Raw genomic sequence first — 15,360 nt, 5'->3', positions numbered from 1 at the left:
TGTTTTTTAATCCCTTTTAAAAATTCAGCAATGGGGAAAATTATACTCCAGTGAAAAAGTTGTGAAGAAAGAATGTAAGGTGGGTGCTTATTGTACTTAAGCTTCTGAGAGCACAGAAACATTTTACCATGAAATTCTAGCAATGCCATTGCCTTTCCAGTTTTAGAGTCCTGCAGTGCAGCTCTTGGTAGGTAAGATACATTTCCATGGCTTCATTTTCTGCTTGTTCATTTTCTAACCAGTGGGGATGCTCTTTCCAGTGTGTTCACAACCAGGGCCAGATTTTGTGTCTAGTTACAGCATGTTCTGCAAAAGGTGGTTCTCATAGTCCCATTTGGACATCCACTCACAGTTTTTGGTTCCGTTCACCTGTAGAAATGAATGGAAATGGTAAAGTCACAGTCCACAACATATTGAATTCAAAATAAAAAGACTTCATATCTTCCACGGGGTGGATACAACTATTATATTTTTTCTTGTTGTCTGACCTGCAGGGAATTAATGGTGTGCCAGGCCACCCAGGTCCTGCAGGTGATGTTGGCTTTCCAGGATTTCCAGGTGTAAAAGGTATTATCCTAATTCTTAGACATAATTTTGTGGACCAAGTGCAGTCACTTATATGTTGTGATCTAGCATAAAGCCAATGTGTGACCTAAAGATAAGGCTGTTATTAGCAAACTGGGCTAGAGCAGGAATAGGATGAAACAGCCAAAGGGTAATTTCACCAGATAATTAGGTCTGATCATATACCGCCTTCTCTAGATTAAATTTTATTGATATAGCCAAAACTAACACCAACGTGGCAAAAAACCTCTGACTCCCTTCCTTCCACTCAACTTTGCAGTAAGTATATTGAAAAATACAAACAAGGCAAGATAGTCCCTATAGCATATCAGATCTTCCTGTTTGACACTTGTTTAGCAGAACTGCAAGTAAGCTATTTCTATCAACAGAGATTGCACAGAGCTAGCTTAAGGATTTCTTTGACAATTCCCCAGCTTTAGATACTTTATATGTAAAACTATCTGTGTGTGTGGGTGGGTTGTACTGTTAGGCTGGCCACGATCACAACTCTTCAGGGCAGGACTGTCTTTTATTTGATATTTGCACACTTAGTGAGGGACATTGGGCCCTACAGACACGATTATATTTTAAGAAAAAATGAACGCCTATTCATTTTCTGGTACTAAATCAAAATGACTTGGTTGCACATTTCCTCCTGCACTTGCTTATATACTAATTTAGCATCAGGATAACTATTAATTTTAGTGGGATTATTCCTGATTTGTATAAGGATGAGTTAAGTCAGTATCCGGCCAAAAGTCTTCATAACGTGAACTTGATTTTAGTTAGTGAATTAGAACTGATGCACACCAGCCTCACTCGGGTAAAGTTATTTTCAAGGAATTTACTACCATAAAATGTTCATATTTAGTACATTGGCACCTGCTTTGTATTTGTTATTGTCTCTGTCAAAATGCCATTTTAGTTTGAAAGATCAGTGTCTAGTAATGGCACTTGTAAGCAGGTTGCTTAGCCTACTGGCTTTAGCAGTCAAGTTTGCTTCCTAAGGAACTCCTCAGCCACTCCACATAGACAAATAAGCAAATAAAAACCAAACCCTGATGCCCTGTCATGGGCACTCAGAGGGTCAGAGGGAAACCCCTTTGGCTCTGGCCCCCAGTCACAACAGCCTGGCTCCTTGCTGTGGCAAGTTGTTCTGTTCACAGCTGACTCCTTCCCTCCATAGTGCTCCCTCACTTTCCCCTTTCTGCTCCCCTACAGTTGCAGCTATTCAACAGGGCTGACTGCTCCCCTTTAAGGGGACAGACCACCCCAGTACACACTTCCTTACTCAAGAACTGACTGTGGAGACAAAAATTAAGTTTTTATGGCCAACATAATATGGACAGACAGACATATAAATGATTCAAACTCTGCTTTTTGTAGCATTTCTGCTTTATAGTAGTTTGTAGTCTGTAGTATTGTTGTTTGCTGTCTATAGTTACAGATGTTCAACTGCCTCCCATCTAAAGTATCACTGTGAGACACTTAAGTTATACTCATTTCATCCAGGATAATATTTGCTAGAGTTTAGGTTGTTTTGCAGTGCTGTAACCCAGCCTGTCACCTGTCCACTCAATTTCCAGAGGGCTTTAGAGTTGTTTAAAGCATACAAACATTGTTAAATCTGCTCATACCTACAGCTATGGAAGAACGACCTGGGCTTCATCCCATGTGAAAATAAATGGTCCATAAATTCTGAATGTATAAAATGGTGCAGTTCCAGTAGGGGCAATCAGGGTCACTGGCAATAGAATATGAAGGTAGTGGGGTTGCAGGTATAACCACTGGAATGATTTGGCCTGCAAGCCAATGATGATAATGCGTAGGAGAGAAAGAACGCAGCTCGTGTGTAAGACCATAGGCTGAGTTTACAGGACTGGAAATTAGGAAAAAGGAGACTTTCCTTTTTAATTACTAATATTTGATATGTAAATATTTAAATAATACCCTATGATACAATCAGTTGTAAATGTAGCTCTTTTATTATGGCTGTATGGGCTCTTACACCTGGAGGTTTCTTCATTGAACCTCTAAAATAGAGAGTTATCTTGGCATTTGCAACCAAGAAGCCTATCTCTAATCTTCCTTTGTAGGAAAAAAAGGTAATCAAGGACCAGTTGGACCAACAGGTAAACCAGGACCAAGAGGACCAAAGGGCCCACCTGGTAATTATATTCCATCTCATTCTAGCTCTAGCTAACTGTTTTGTCTATATAAAACAACAAGCTCTATGTTATATTGCCACTGGTAGGTCACCCTGGAATGAACAGGAAAAGGATGTGTACACCAGGAGAGAGAGGACATCCTGGATCACCTGGCAACCCAGGAATACCAGGAGACAAAGGACATCAAGGGGTGCCTGGACTACCAGGTATATTTTACCACTAGACATGAACTTAGGCCATCTGATAAGACTTGGTTTGGTAGCTAATGCATCTGCAGTTCTTTGTAGACACTTTTAGCCCCCCTTAAAAATAGTGGGCATTTATAGATATGCTCTGGAAGGCAGGGTGGAGGACGCTTTAAGTAGCACAGCTCTGAGAGCCGCATTAATTAAAGTGCCTGAGGTGTCACATGTATCAGTGTCCCCACTCTGAAAAATGGTGGCAGAGTACTTTAAACCATGAATGTCACATGCCTCCTGAGACTGGGAGGGGCACAGCGACTGCCCACAGGCAGGAGCAGTGGTCGTGGTGTGGCAGTGGCAAGCAGGGAGCTTCCACAGGTGGCTGTGGCAGTGTCAGCGGCAGAAGAAGGGGTTGGGGTGGGGAATGGTGAGTGCCGACCAGTGATCGGCAACTGCCTGCAGACACTGCTGGCGGTGTTGGCGGAGGGGGGAGGTGGTGAGCGGCGACTGCCCGCAAACACTGCTGGCAGCAGCGGCCAATCTCAGGGGGAGCACCACCAATCTCAGGGGGTGCATGTGCACCTGTGTGCACCCACTACGTGTTGCCAATGCTTTAAACTAAAGCTCATTGAACAAGCTTTAGTTTAAAGCACCTTGCCACCATTTTTCAGTGTGGGCATGCTGATACATGTGATATTGAGGGTGTGGTAATTACCACACTCCAGCAGACTTGATTAATCAAGTCTGAGTAGCCTCCCTGCACGTGTATAGGAGCCCAGTGTTCCTTTCATGAACAACTTAGTAACTGCTTCATTTAGCTGAGTACTAGTGCACTTGGTAGGCAAGCAGTTATTGCAACACAGAGCTATGCAAGAAGAAAGGAAAAAATCAATGTTCATGTCAAAATGTTTGAAACATTCTGTTGAACAGATACATGCTCATTAATTTTTGCACGAATAGTCTGTACTGACAGGAAAAAAAGATCTTGTCAATTTCAGTGAATGGGTTTAGGTTTGTTTGTTTTTTTCCTTCCCCCTCACCCCCATTTTACATCAATTCAGTAATTTTGCTCTTTGAAGAAACCCTGGTTCTTAAGGATGAGTATGGTCTGCCCAACTGGAAAAAGTCAATAAAGTTAGCCACTGTCCCACATTCCCTTCTGTCCTGGTCCTTTTCTTTTTCTCTCTCAAGACTCCCCTTCTCATCTCTGATCTTCCTTTCCCAGTCAATGAAGTCTGGAGAAGATCCTCCTCCAAGTGAATAGAGAGCCCTATGCCTTCTTCCCATCTTACTTGATAGCCTCTATCTTGATGCTGAGACACGTCAGCAACCTTCTTTCCTCTGGGCTCAACTAGTGCTGAGAACAACATCATTGCCTATTACAGCTTCCAGACTGAAGTGGGGGGATGAAATGTATCAGCAGGGAAGTGAAATATATCAGGCATGCGAGGGAACCAAGTATTTGCAGAGAAAGGAAGCAAATGAACATGAAACTGTTTAGAATTCTGGCCCAGTTCCATCTCTTAGCACAAAACAAAAAATGGTTGTGACGGGCTCCCTGGGAAGTTAGCCCTTGCTTAAAATATATGGGCTACAAGAATTTTTCAGTTCCTCCAGGTTAATAAAGGATATAAATTAGAGATTTGTTTGTTTATTTATTTATTTATTTTAGTCTTTTACAAAAATTGTCACCTTATATTGGGATCTACATTATTTACAGATCTAGGAACAAGGACTGCAGTGGTATTTTTGGAAAATATAAATAAAGTAACAAATGCAAAAAGAATATTGATATATGTGTTAGTTCTACAAGTCTCTTATGAAAATGGGATTTATAGTAGAACTGCTATTTTTATACCACCTTCCTAAATTATTTTAAGTGAAATCTGGTGACAGGAATTTCATAGAATCATGACTGTAAATAATTTAATTCTATAAAAGGTTGATGTTCCAGTATCCACTATAATCAGCTGGATCAGAGATTTTATTTATTTAGTTGTCCATTCTGAATATGTAGAATACCATTTTATTAACACACTTTCTCCTGTGTACAACATAGGATGGCAAGGTGTGAAAGGTCGACCAGGCAGTCATGGAAGTCCAGGTCTACCTGGACCACTTGGTCCAAAAGGAGACAAAGGATTTAAAGGAAACACAGGTACAGTAAAGGAGATATGCATTCAGTCATATTGTGTTGTGCAGATAAACTGGACTCCAATTTCCGTGGATCCTTCCATTTATGTAAAGAGTTATAATATGGCTTTTTTTAATTGGAAACAGGTCCAGCAAATCACTTAAGTACCTGCTTGACTTTCAACTCATGAATATTCCTACAGAAATGATGACTTAACAAATCTTACCTGAAAACATTCCTTTCCTCTCTGAATATGCTGTTTAGTTTTTCTCTGCCTCTTACTGATCAAGCCTATTTATCTATTTAAAAATCCATGTCCAACATCAAAGCATCATAGCACCTTCCTATGTAGACAGTCATTTAATGTAAAACAACAAAATGGAGCTGAATGTTTTACTTTATTCACTGTAAAATATTTTTACATTACCACTACCTTTCCATGTCTGCTTCTTATAATACATCTACACTGCACAAATTAACCCATGGTAATACGGAGCCATTGTCTACTCTATACCATATTATGCAGTGTAAGCATACTTACAGTGTAAACAGTGCAGACATCTGATTATACTGTATTACACAGAATCAAAATGCATTGTACTGTTTTCATATTTATTTAGTTGTTCCATAAGAAACCTACCTAAATACCGTTTCCATTTAGCAGAACTTTAAATATATATTTTGACTAATATTCATTTTTATAAAGTAAGCAAAGTTAAATTTCTCAAGTTAGGTTACTGTTTGGAAATATGTCTCATAGAAAAAGAGTTGTAGCTAAAAGTAAGAATAAAAACTGATGTGTTTTATTGGAGCAGATACTAGACTGGTAGCTGGGAGCTCCAGATTCTGTTCATGACCATATTATTAACCTGCTCTGTGGCCTTGCATAAATCATTTCACCTCTGCTTGCCTTCATAGTATTGTTGTTTTTACTGTATGCTCTTTGAGACGAGAATTGCCTTTTCCTTTGTGATCTAGGCCAGCACAGAGTGGTCCTGATCTCTGTAAGAGTTTCCAGGTTCTAACACAATATAAATAACAAAACCCTTCAAGTTTGGATCTATATGTTTGACTAAAATTTTGTTTCCAAGTGTTTCTACAGTTACTTCAGAATGCAGTCACTACTAGGAAATAGAGAGAGCCATAAGGGTTGCAAAAAAATGCTTGTTTTGTTTGTTTTGTACACAGGGCAACCTGGGCTCATTGGCTTTCCAGGCCTACCAGGCATACCTGGATATCCAGGTGCTTTCATTCCTAGCCCAGCAAGAAGAGGGTTCATCTTTACCCGACACAGCCAGTCAATAATGATGCCTTCTTGTCCATCTGGAACATCTCACATCTACAGCGGTTATTCTCTGCTTTCTGTACAAGGAAATGAGCGAGCACATGGACAGGACCTTGGTACTGTATTAAAAAAGTCTTCAGGACACTTTGTGCAAAGATCACAACCTCTTTACTGAATAGTACAATAATGCTAAGTTACATATATAAAAAGCAAATATGCAGTAAATATCTGATCATTTATCTGGAATGAAAGTATTAGAGCTACCAATCTTCACTGTATGCCTGGGTCAAGAGACTGCTTCTACAGTCAGTTCTAATTAAAGGGTGGTGGAGAGGTGTGCTGCTCCAAGAGAACCCAAGAGCAGGAGTCATGGCTCAAAGAGGAGCAATTCTTTTCATGCAGCTCATGCTTTTTTTTTTGTCAACCTGGCCATTCAGTGTCAGGGACTGGGTAGTAAGTGGTATTATAGAATAAAGCAAAACATCCCTTACTTGTAATAGATTTTGTTCTGATCTCCAACACTACTTTAAAATGGAGCCTCCTTGTATTTATTTTAATAATCATAGGGAGCATTTACACAAGATGCTTAATGAAGAATTGCCTACTCAGCTCTGCAGTAAAGCGTCTCCATCTACACGTGCAGAGCTACTAGGCTGGAGTAAACTAATTAACTACATCATAAGTTAGTACTGCCTGATACAAGTACTATCCTACAGCAGAGTTATTTACTGTGCTGCAACACACATGTAGACAGTGGCTGGGGCATGAGAGTGCTACAGTGCAGGGCTGCCTGCCAGCTATCCCTGCAGTGTAGCACCCTTGTGCCCCAGTCAGCCCCTCTATAGCACTGAACCAAATTGGAGCAGCCTCGGACTGGCAGACTGCTGCCCCGCCCCCACCCCGGCTCCCCTGCCAGCCGGGGCAGCACTACCCCAGTTCAGCAAGCTGTGATCCTGGGCACACGTGTTAACGCTGAGCCTGGAAGCGATTAGCTTAAGCGGGAACTACACCAGAGTTTATTGCATCACATTAATATTCACATGTAGATGCACCCATTGTCTCTTAAAATACTGCTATACAGAGCTGCATAATTTATTTTCTTTACATGCTTTACATCTCTTTACTCTTAATGCAGTAGATTGGATCCTATCACACCTCTGTAACTTTTACCATACTAACTGTATCTCTCACCTTTTATGAGACTACCATATTGTGTCTTTTCAGGGACAGCTGGTAGCTGCCTGCAGAGATTTACCACTGTGCCATTTTTATTCTGTAACACCAACAAGATTTGCAATTTTGCTTCTCGCAATGACTATTCATACTGGCTGTCTACTGCAGCAACAATGCCACCAGACATGGCACCAGTTTCTGGCAGAGCTTTGGAGCCGTATATTAGCAGGTATGAGTTTAAGAACGTTGGCTCCCCTTCTGACATGGGTAGATCACGCAATTATTTTTTGATCTGGTAGGTTTAATTTGCATACCCAGCACTAGAAAGATAACTCAAAATCTTGCTGACCCTGATGGTTCTCAGGAACAATATTATTATAATGTTTGACTGCTACTGTGTATAGGAAGATTGGATGTGGATAGGTTGAATGTACAGCTTTAATTTCAGAATACGAGGTGTCATTCTCCTGTCAGTTGAATTTACACACATATTGGAATAAACCATATTTACTGTGATCGCTGCAAGAAAATTATATATCAGGACGGTTAATGTTCTCCTGTTCAATATCTCTGGGCAAGTGTACAACAGAAGGTTGTTTTAAATCCTTGTCTGTTTGCAGATACATCTCTTAAATTCTATCACCCAGGTATCTGGGAACATCCAACACTTACCTAGCCACATGAGGGCTATGTCAACTGGACTAGAAATAATCACACCATTAGGATCTCACTACTTTTTCTGTTAGAGTAATAGAGAAAGCAAGATGTGCCTGGAGAAAAGGGAGCCTGGCTCTAAAATCCCTGCACAATGCCAGTCCTCAACTGTATTTTCGGTCCCACGTGGGTTTTTGCAACTAAGTCTACATCAGAAAAGCCCTCAGGCAGCTCTAAATGTCAGAAACCCACAGCTCTGCACAGAGCAGCAGCAAGATCAGGAGGTGGGAAGGTGAACTTCAGGCCAGTTTTGCATACTAAGCTGCTCTCTCTCCAGTCCAATTGTATGTCAGGAGAAGGAAGCAGGTCTTTTTTAATATTGGCAAGTAAAGCTGCAGAGCCTGCACTTCAAGCTACATAAAAAGAGAGAATCTTAGCCTATTGCCAGCCTTAGCACTGTCAAAGTGTTCTAGGGATAGTCTTCCCAATCCCCCACCAAGTCATGTGAAGTGTTATTCATGAATATTTTGAAGATAATGGATATTGTAGCAGTTGAAAATTGCTTACGAGTTTTCCCTGCTGCTTTGTAGTTTCTCATTCATTGCACAAAAAATAGTTTTATATCAAAATTGCTGTTACTTTCTGAAACAAAGGGAAAAGGTATCATCAAGGACCAGAACTGCCTATTTCTTTTTTGCCATCTAATACATATGTTTCATATCATAGGTGTATTGTCTGTGAAGGACCTGCAATGGTAATAGCAATTCATAGTCAGACAACTGCAGTTCCTTTGTGTCCCGATGGCTGGATTTCTCTCTGGAAGGGTTTTTCCTTTGTTATGGTAAGAGAAAAAAATAGACCAAAATTATAGCTGGGAGCTGCTACATTCACATATTTTCCTGCTCCTCTAATCTCAGCATTACTGGCATTTGTTAAGCATCATTTATTTGTTTGCTTGTTTAATAGTCATAGAGATCTTTTTGGCTAAAAACAGGCAAGATTTTTTTCTAATCCCTTTGATTTATAGGTTAATGGCAGAGCCTAAAAACACCTCCTTGCAGATAGGGTTTCCAATCTGCACTCAAAAATAGGTGCCATTAGAGGAAAAGGGGGACAGAAAAAAGGAGAACCTTGGTATCCTGGGATACTATGGACTGATAGAAAATTAATGAATGCTTCTTCCTTTTATGCTCATTTAAATTATGATGAAGTTTTCATTAGTGGATGCAACTGAACTGACTTGAAAATGAATTACATTGCAAGCGTAGCCCACAGCAAATCAGGGCCATTTCAACAACCAAAATTACAGATTTAGCAATACCAGGCAGCATTAATGTAAATCATATTTAAGGGCCAAACTCCACAGAAGAACAAAATAAAAATACAAATCTGCAGAGCATAGTCCTTCCACAAAAAGGACAGCACACCTTTTTTTCCTGATCTGAAAGAAATCTACAGTGGGCTTCTGTACCTCATCACTGAGAAGCTAAAGGAAAGCAGAGAAAGATGTATGCCCACATTGAGGGGATTATATACTACCTTTTTTCGGTGAATCTTCCCCATGCTCCATATTAGCAACTGTGGGTGACTGATTGAGCTAAACATTCCCTCTCCAGCCCCACAATCTCTTCAGATGAAACAGAGCCCTTTAGATGAGATGTGAGGTTTGCTGCCTTTCCCAAGATACCCCTATATAAAGCTCCATAAATATGAAAAGGAAAGGAAGACAATTTGTTTAAAGAGACTGGTTACTGCTGTGTTCTAATATTAAACATGCAAATTTTTGCGAACCCCAAAGAAGGTGTTTGTTCAACTCCAAAGAAGGTGGTGTCAGGGGTCATTTTGATGCCATTTTTACAAGTATGAAAAATTGCTCTTCTGATTTTTGTGAAACGAAAAGTAATCTATTTGAAATCAGGTTACTTACTTGTGGTCCTTAACTAGATGGGCCCCAAATCTCTTCAAGGGAATTTCAGTTTTTCAGGGGATAAAGAAATAACATGAAGTCCTTTTAATTGTCATAAGACTTCTAGGCCTTACTACAAGGGAGTAGACCATATTAACCAAATAAGACCAGTCAACAATACAATAATCCATCCCTTCATAAAACTAGTTTGTGCTGATGGCTGTTGTCTTGCTGTGTCACACAACATGTTTTGGTAAACAGCATGTTTTAAAGAGATGTATTTTGTTGTATTTTGTTTCACTTTGCCTCCAATATAGTAAAAGCTGATTAATAGATTTTGATTAAAGGCATTTATGATTACAGTATACAGGTGCTGGCTCAGAAGCTTCTGGTCAAGCATTGGCATCTCCTGGGTCTTGCTTGGAAGAATTCCGAGCCGTTCCATTCATAGAGTGCCATAGTAGAGGGACCTGTAATTACTATGCCAATTCCTACAGCTTTTGGTTGGCTTCACTGGATCCAAGAAGAATGTTCAGGTAAACTACTCTAAGCCATGTCTTCTTTCCCTTAACCACATCTACTAGATTTGCTGCAGGCCCAGAGTGAGGAAACAATGAGGAGCCATTAATTAGCTGTAATTATCTGAGAAACCACCCCCCTGGTGATGATCTTGGGGTTGGGTTTATGAGATTCAGGGTCGTGTTGCAGTGCTGGAACTTTTTAAATACAAAGGGGCTTGAGAGTCAAGGATTAGAACCTTAATTCCCATTCCTTCCCAAAATGGACCTCTTAAATGCAAATGGAGACATTCACCACTGATATAAGCTACTATAATTCCATTGTCTTCAGTAGTTTCACCTGCTTATGCCAATGGTGGATTTGTCTCCCAGTACCTGGAAAAGAGGTACTATCTCCAACACCAAAAGAGGCAATTAAGTCACTTTGAGGGTTAAGTTGATATGAATTAGCTTTCATTTACCACAGGGTAAGAACATGCACAGGAGACATTACTGCAGAACAACAACTTATGTGCTAAAATGCCCTGTGCTCCTTTACCTTGTAGAAGCTTTTTTGTGTCAATGCCCAGTTAATTAGAACTTCCTGGCCTTGGTTCTACACTGCTCTTCTGCTTGTAAAATCCTAACCATCTCAGTTGGATTTTCTGGGGTTCATTAGCCTATTAGGTACTCAGTGCTAAACTTTGATATGGCAAGCAAATATTTTCCAAATTCCTGGTCCCACTAAATGTGTGTGGGGTGCATATATATAAATACTATAAACAAAGTTGATGATTTCAAGGTGTCTTTAACAAACCCTATACCTCTTTCTTGGTAAATGCTGTATGCCCTTCAGGGCCATCCGTAGGCATGTGCAAAGAATATGGCAGGATATGTCCCAGTGCTTCTAAAAACTCCATTCTCAACATTTCCCTAGTGTTCAATAATATTGAATTCTTTCTACAAAACCGACTCACTGGGCCCATCTACACATGTGCTTTAATGCACATTAGCCTATTTTAATGTGCACTAAAGCATCACAAAAAAGCTGTGGGCACTTTTACACGTCATCCAGGGATGGAGGGGGACAGCACTTTAATTAGAGCCACTCTTAGTAAAGTGCTACAGTGTCTCGTGTATCAGCGTCCCCGCGCTTAAAAATGGCAGTGGGGGTGCTTGAATTAAAACTCATTCAACAAGCTTTAGTTCAAGCACCCCCACCAGAATTTTTGTGCACGGGGAATGCTGATACACAAGACATGGGAGGCTGCTAGAACGCAGTAATGACCACACTTCAGCAGACTCAATTAACTGAATCTGCTCCAATTTGCTGTAGTTACAGTGTGTCGGAGCAGCCTCCATGCTTGTGTGCAGGCACCCTGTGCTCTTTAACTAATGTGCATTAAAGTAGGCTAAAGTGCCTTTTTCTAGTACCTCACAATGGAGGTACTAGCACATTAATTGAACGTGTAGATGCACCCAATAGTCTCCAGTCTTATCAACTACAGAGCTCATGCCACTGTCCACCTCCAGCCTAAGCAGGGGATAAGAACAAATTTCTAAAATCATGAGAATCTAAAGTCCTGATTCTAAGCCTGTTGCAGGAAGCAGAAAGACTTGGATTTTGGACTCATGCCTAAGAGATCACAATGGTGGGATTATGGTATTTCTCCCCCCCTCTCCCCTCTGCCTTCCTCTGGTTCAAAATCAGTGGTGTATGTAAAGGCCCACTATGATGCATGCTGTGGTGGGACAAGCTAAAATAGATGAGAGCTGATGTGGAGGGAGAAAGAGCACAGCAGTACAAAATCAGAAAATGCTCACTGCCCTGCCCATATAGAAAAGAGTAAAGTAAATGTGGTTTCCCTTTCTTTTTATAGGAAACCTTTACCACAGACTATGAAATCAGGAGAACTGGAAAACATCATCAGCCGCTGTCAGGTTTGCATGAAATCAGACTGAAAGTCAGACTGTCTTGACAAAGCATAAAACTGTGCTGTTGGGCACTGACAGAAGTGACATTTGTCATGCAATCGGCCCCTTGAAAGCACTCTACAGCTATGTCCTGACAGAAGTGCATGGTTGCAGAGTGCTTGAAAAATTCCCAATCATGCAACAAATTAACCCTCATTACGTGAGGGTTCAGATGAAGATGCTCCAAAGCAGATCACCTTCATTAGCTTCTCTCTGATTGGGGCTGGGTTGATGCAGCCCAGCCCTACCCCACCCCCGGTGTTCTCTGCATGATGGAAAAGGGAGAAGGGAGGGGAAGGGAGGGAACTCTGGGCTGGGGTTTGCCCCCCTGAGGTGGGGGGGCTTCAATCCATCCCCGTCTCCCCCAGTGCGAGCTGGGCAAACCCCAGCCTGGAGCTCTTTCCCCTCCGTTCTTCCCCTCCCATCATACAGAGAGCACTGGAGCTGTGGGGGGAAAGGGGGGCGGGGTGGGGGCAAGGGCTGCAGATCTGTAACTCCTTTTGAATCAGTTTAAAAGTGGAGCTCCATTTCCCCCTCCCCAGCACCCACTCTAAGCCAACAGCAAATGTCTGCTGGGTTGTGGGGGTTGCTGTAACTCGTGGTGCTTTCTGTGAAGCAGGGAGCTGCACGTCTGTCAGTGTCCTTTATGCCAAAGAATTGCCTGATGTGGAAGAATGTGCAGTCATTAAAACCAAACTATAACGAGATAGCAAGATCTAAATTGCCAGTACAACACTATGAGTACACAGAGCAACATTTTGACTTTTGACTTTTTTTTTTTACAAATTGCAAAGCACTTTGTTGGTGTCCGCTTGTAACAGCAATATTACAGAACCTTCTTCTGAACTGTATCATTTGTAAGTCATCTCTTCATGGCAGAACTATGACATTGCCAGCTTTTTCATGGAAGATGTTAATGCCACCTTATAACACAATGCTTTTCAAATTGAATGCTAGCATCAGTTCATATGATATGTTCAGTGTTCAAAGTAGATATAATTTAAGATGACGCTCTGGCACTACAAAAAATGGGGTTTAATAGGATATTTTCTTGGTGCACTTTTAAGTGTATGTGTGCGTGTGTGTGTATATGTATATATTAACCCCCCCCCTTAATGGAATATATATATAATAATAATATTATAATATATATTCCATTAAGGGGGGGTGTTAATAGTCATTTTCTCCATACATTTCAACAATCAGAAATATCCGTTCTTCTGGCTGAGAAATGGAAATACCATTTATTTTATCACTACAATAACAATACTTCTTGACTAGTCCGAAAGAGAACCCACTCTATGCACTGGGTGGGTAGTCAGCCTCCAGGACAGTGGTGAAAACTGTTACCTCTGTTCTCTTGTATTTTATTTACTAAAGGTGAGTCAAAGGCCCCTGAAATTGGTGGAAAGACTCTTAAATTTGAGTGGACTTTGAATCAAACCATAAATGCCCAATCCTAGAATAGGGGTAAATTCTTCAGTGGGTCACAGGCTGGGCCCTAATTATGGCCACAGGTTGCTGTTTCCACTGAAGTAAAGCTAATTAGAAACTACAAAAAAAAATTCATAGTCTGGGTTGTAAATTCAATCTGTAGTTAATCTGATTTGAGGGATCCTATGGCAATAGTGGGTGAACACATAACCCTTCAGATACTGCTCTCTTAAAAATACACTGCAAACAGAAATGTTGTCAAAACCTTTAAATATTTTTCACAGACATCTCCAAAAATGAAAGATTTTATTCCATCCAGTTAAATGCAGTCATCTAAAAGAAAACATTTTATATTTCTCAGTGATATTCACATGGTACTATCTGGATACTGCTTTACACCAGAGAATTCAACTGCAAACTAAATTGAATACTTGAAAACCACTTTTGTTTAGTCATATAATTTATATAAAATGTAACTCTGAAGTTTTTATATTTATGATATTGCACTTGTAAAGTTATTTTAAAAATTAATGTTAACATATAAAATGTTAATAACTTTTCATACTTGCACAAAAGTATCAGAATTCCAGTACAATCATTTAGTGTTATAGATAAAGACTAAAAGATTTGAAAAGTTCTGTACATGCATGTTTTTAAGTGTAGGGTCTAACAATCCATTGAAATAGCAAAGATTTCTCTTTTAGATACGTTTTTTTTTGAGAAAAATATTTTATTTTTAAATTCTGTTAAAATATGTGCATTGTGTTTGTCTTGATGTTTAAATTCTCATTGTTAACATAAATAGAAAATACTTTTCTCCATATGTAACATGTCAGTATCTTTTTATGGAGCTACTTTAAAGACAATATTTACACTGAATGGATATTTACTTTTTTTTGTTTTCCTGAATAATTACAGCATTTCTATTTGCAAAGTGCAATTGTGAATTTTATTGTGCTGCTAATAAGCTGATTTTCCTGGAATCCACTTATTTCTTAAAATTGCTTAATTGTGTTTTCCCCATGTCTAATTTATGTCTAAATTCTGTTTGAAATACTCAAAGAAACTTTCCATTTCTTTATGAAATTTCTCATTATTAAAGTCAAAATATATTCAACATTCTTATAGGCATGCTGAGATGTTATATTAATATGCAGCCCATTATTACAGAGTCCCAGTCAGGGATCGTACCTGTAAAATTCAGAAGTGTGTCAAACTTAAGTCTAATGGCAATTTTTAGTAGAATCTAAAATGTATTGTGACAGTATTTTGAACTTATAGGTAAGTTATAGTGAAGGAATACAGCCCAATGGGTAGAACATGAGACTGGAATTTTGGTGTTCAGATTTTTGTTCCCAGTTCTGGAGTTTGCCACTTATATACTCTTTG

General features: G+C 39.9%; 1 protein-coding gene across 1 annotated transcript in view; it reads left to right on the top strand.

Moving 5' to 3' along the window:
• COL4A3 (collagen type IV alpha 3 chain) overlaps positions 1 to 15,077 on the top strand; it is a 90,261-nt gene extending 75,184 nt beyond the window's left edge. The window contains 9 exon segments of the mRNA XM_025200433.1: positions 495 to 567; positions 2,661 to 2,732; positions 2,819 to 2,938; positions 4,974 to 5,072; positions 6,237 to 6,449; positions 7,558 to 7,735; positions 8,887 to 9,001; positions 10,430 to 10,602; positions 12,444 to 15,077. Of these exon segments, the coding sequence (XP_025056218.1) occupies positions 495 to 567; positions 2,661 to 2,732; positions 2,819 to 2,938; positions 4,974 to 5,072; positions 6,237 to 6,449; positions 7,558 to 7,735; positions 8,887 to 9,001; positions 10,430 to 10,602; positions 12,444 to 12,525 (1,125 nt within the window). The 3' untranslated portion in view covers positions 12,526 to 15,077.
• The last annotated feature ends 283 nt before the right edge of the window (positions 15,078 to 15,360 follow it).

This window comes from Alligator sinensis, unplaced genomic scaffold, assembly GCF_000455745.1.
Source record: "Alligator sinensis unplaced genomic scaffold, ASM45574v1 scaffold596_1, whole genome shotgun sequence".
In the NCBI taxonomy this organism is placed as follows: Eukaryota; Metazoa; Chordata; order Crocodylia; family Alligatoridae; genus Alligator; species Alligator sinensis.
Note: the sequence above shows the minus strand (reverse complement) of the source record. Positions and strands in the feature narration are given on the sequence as shown.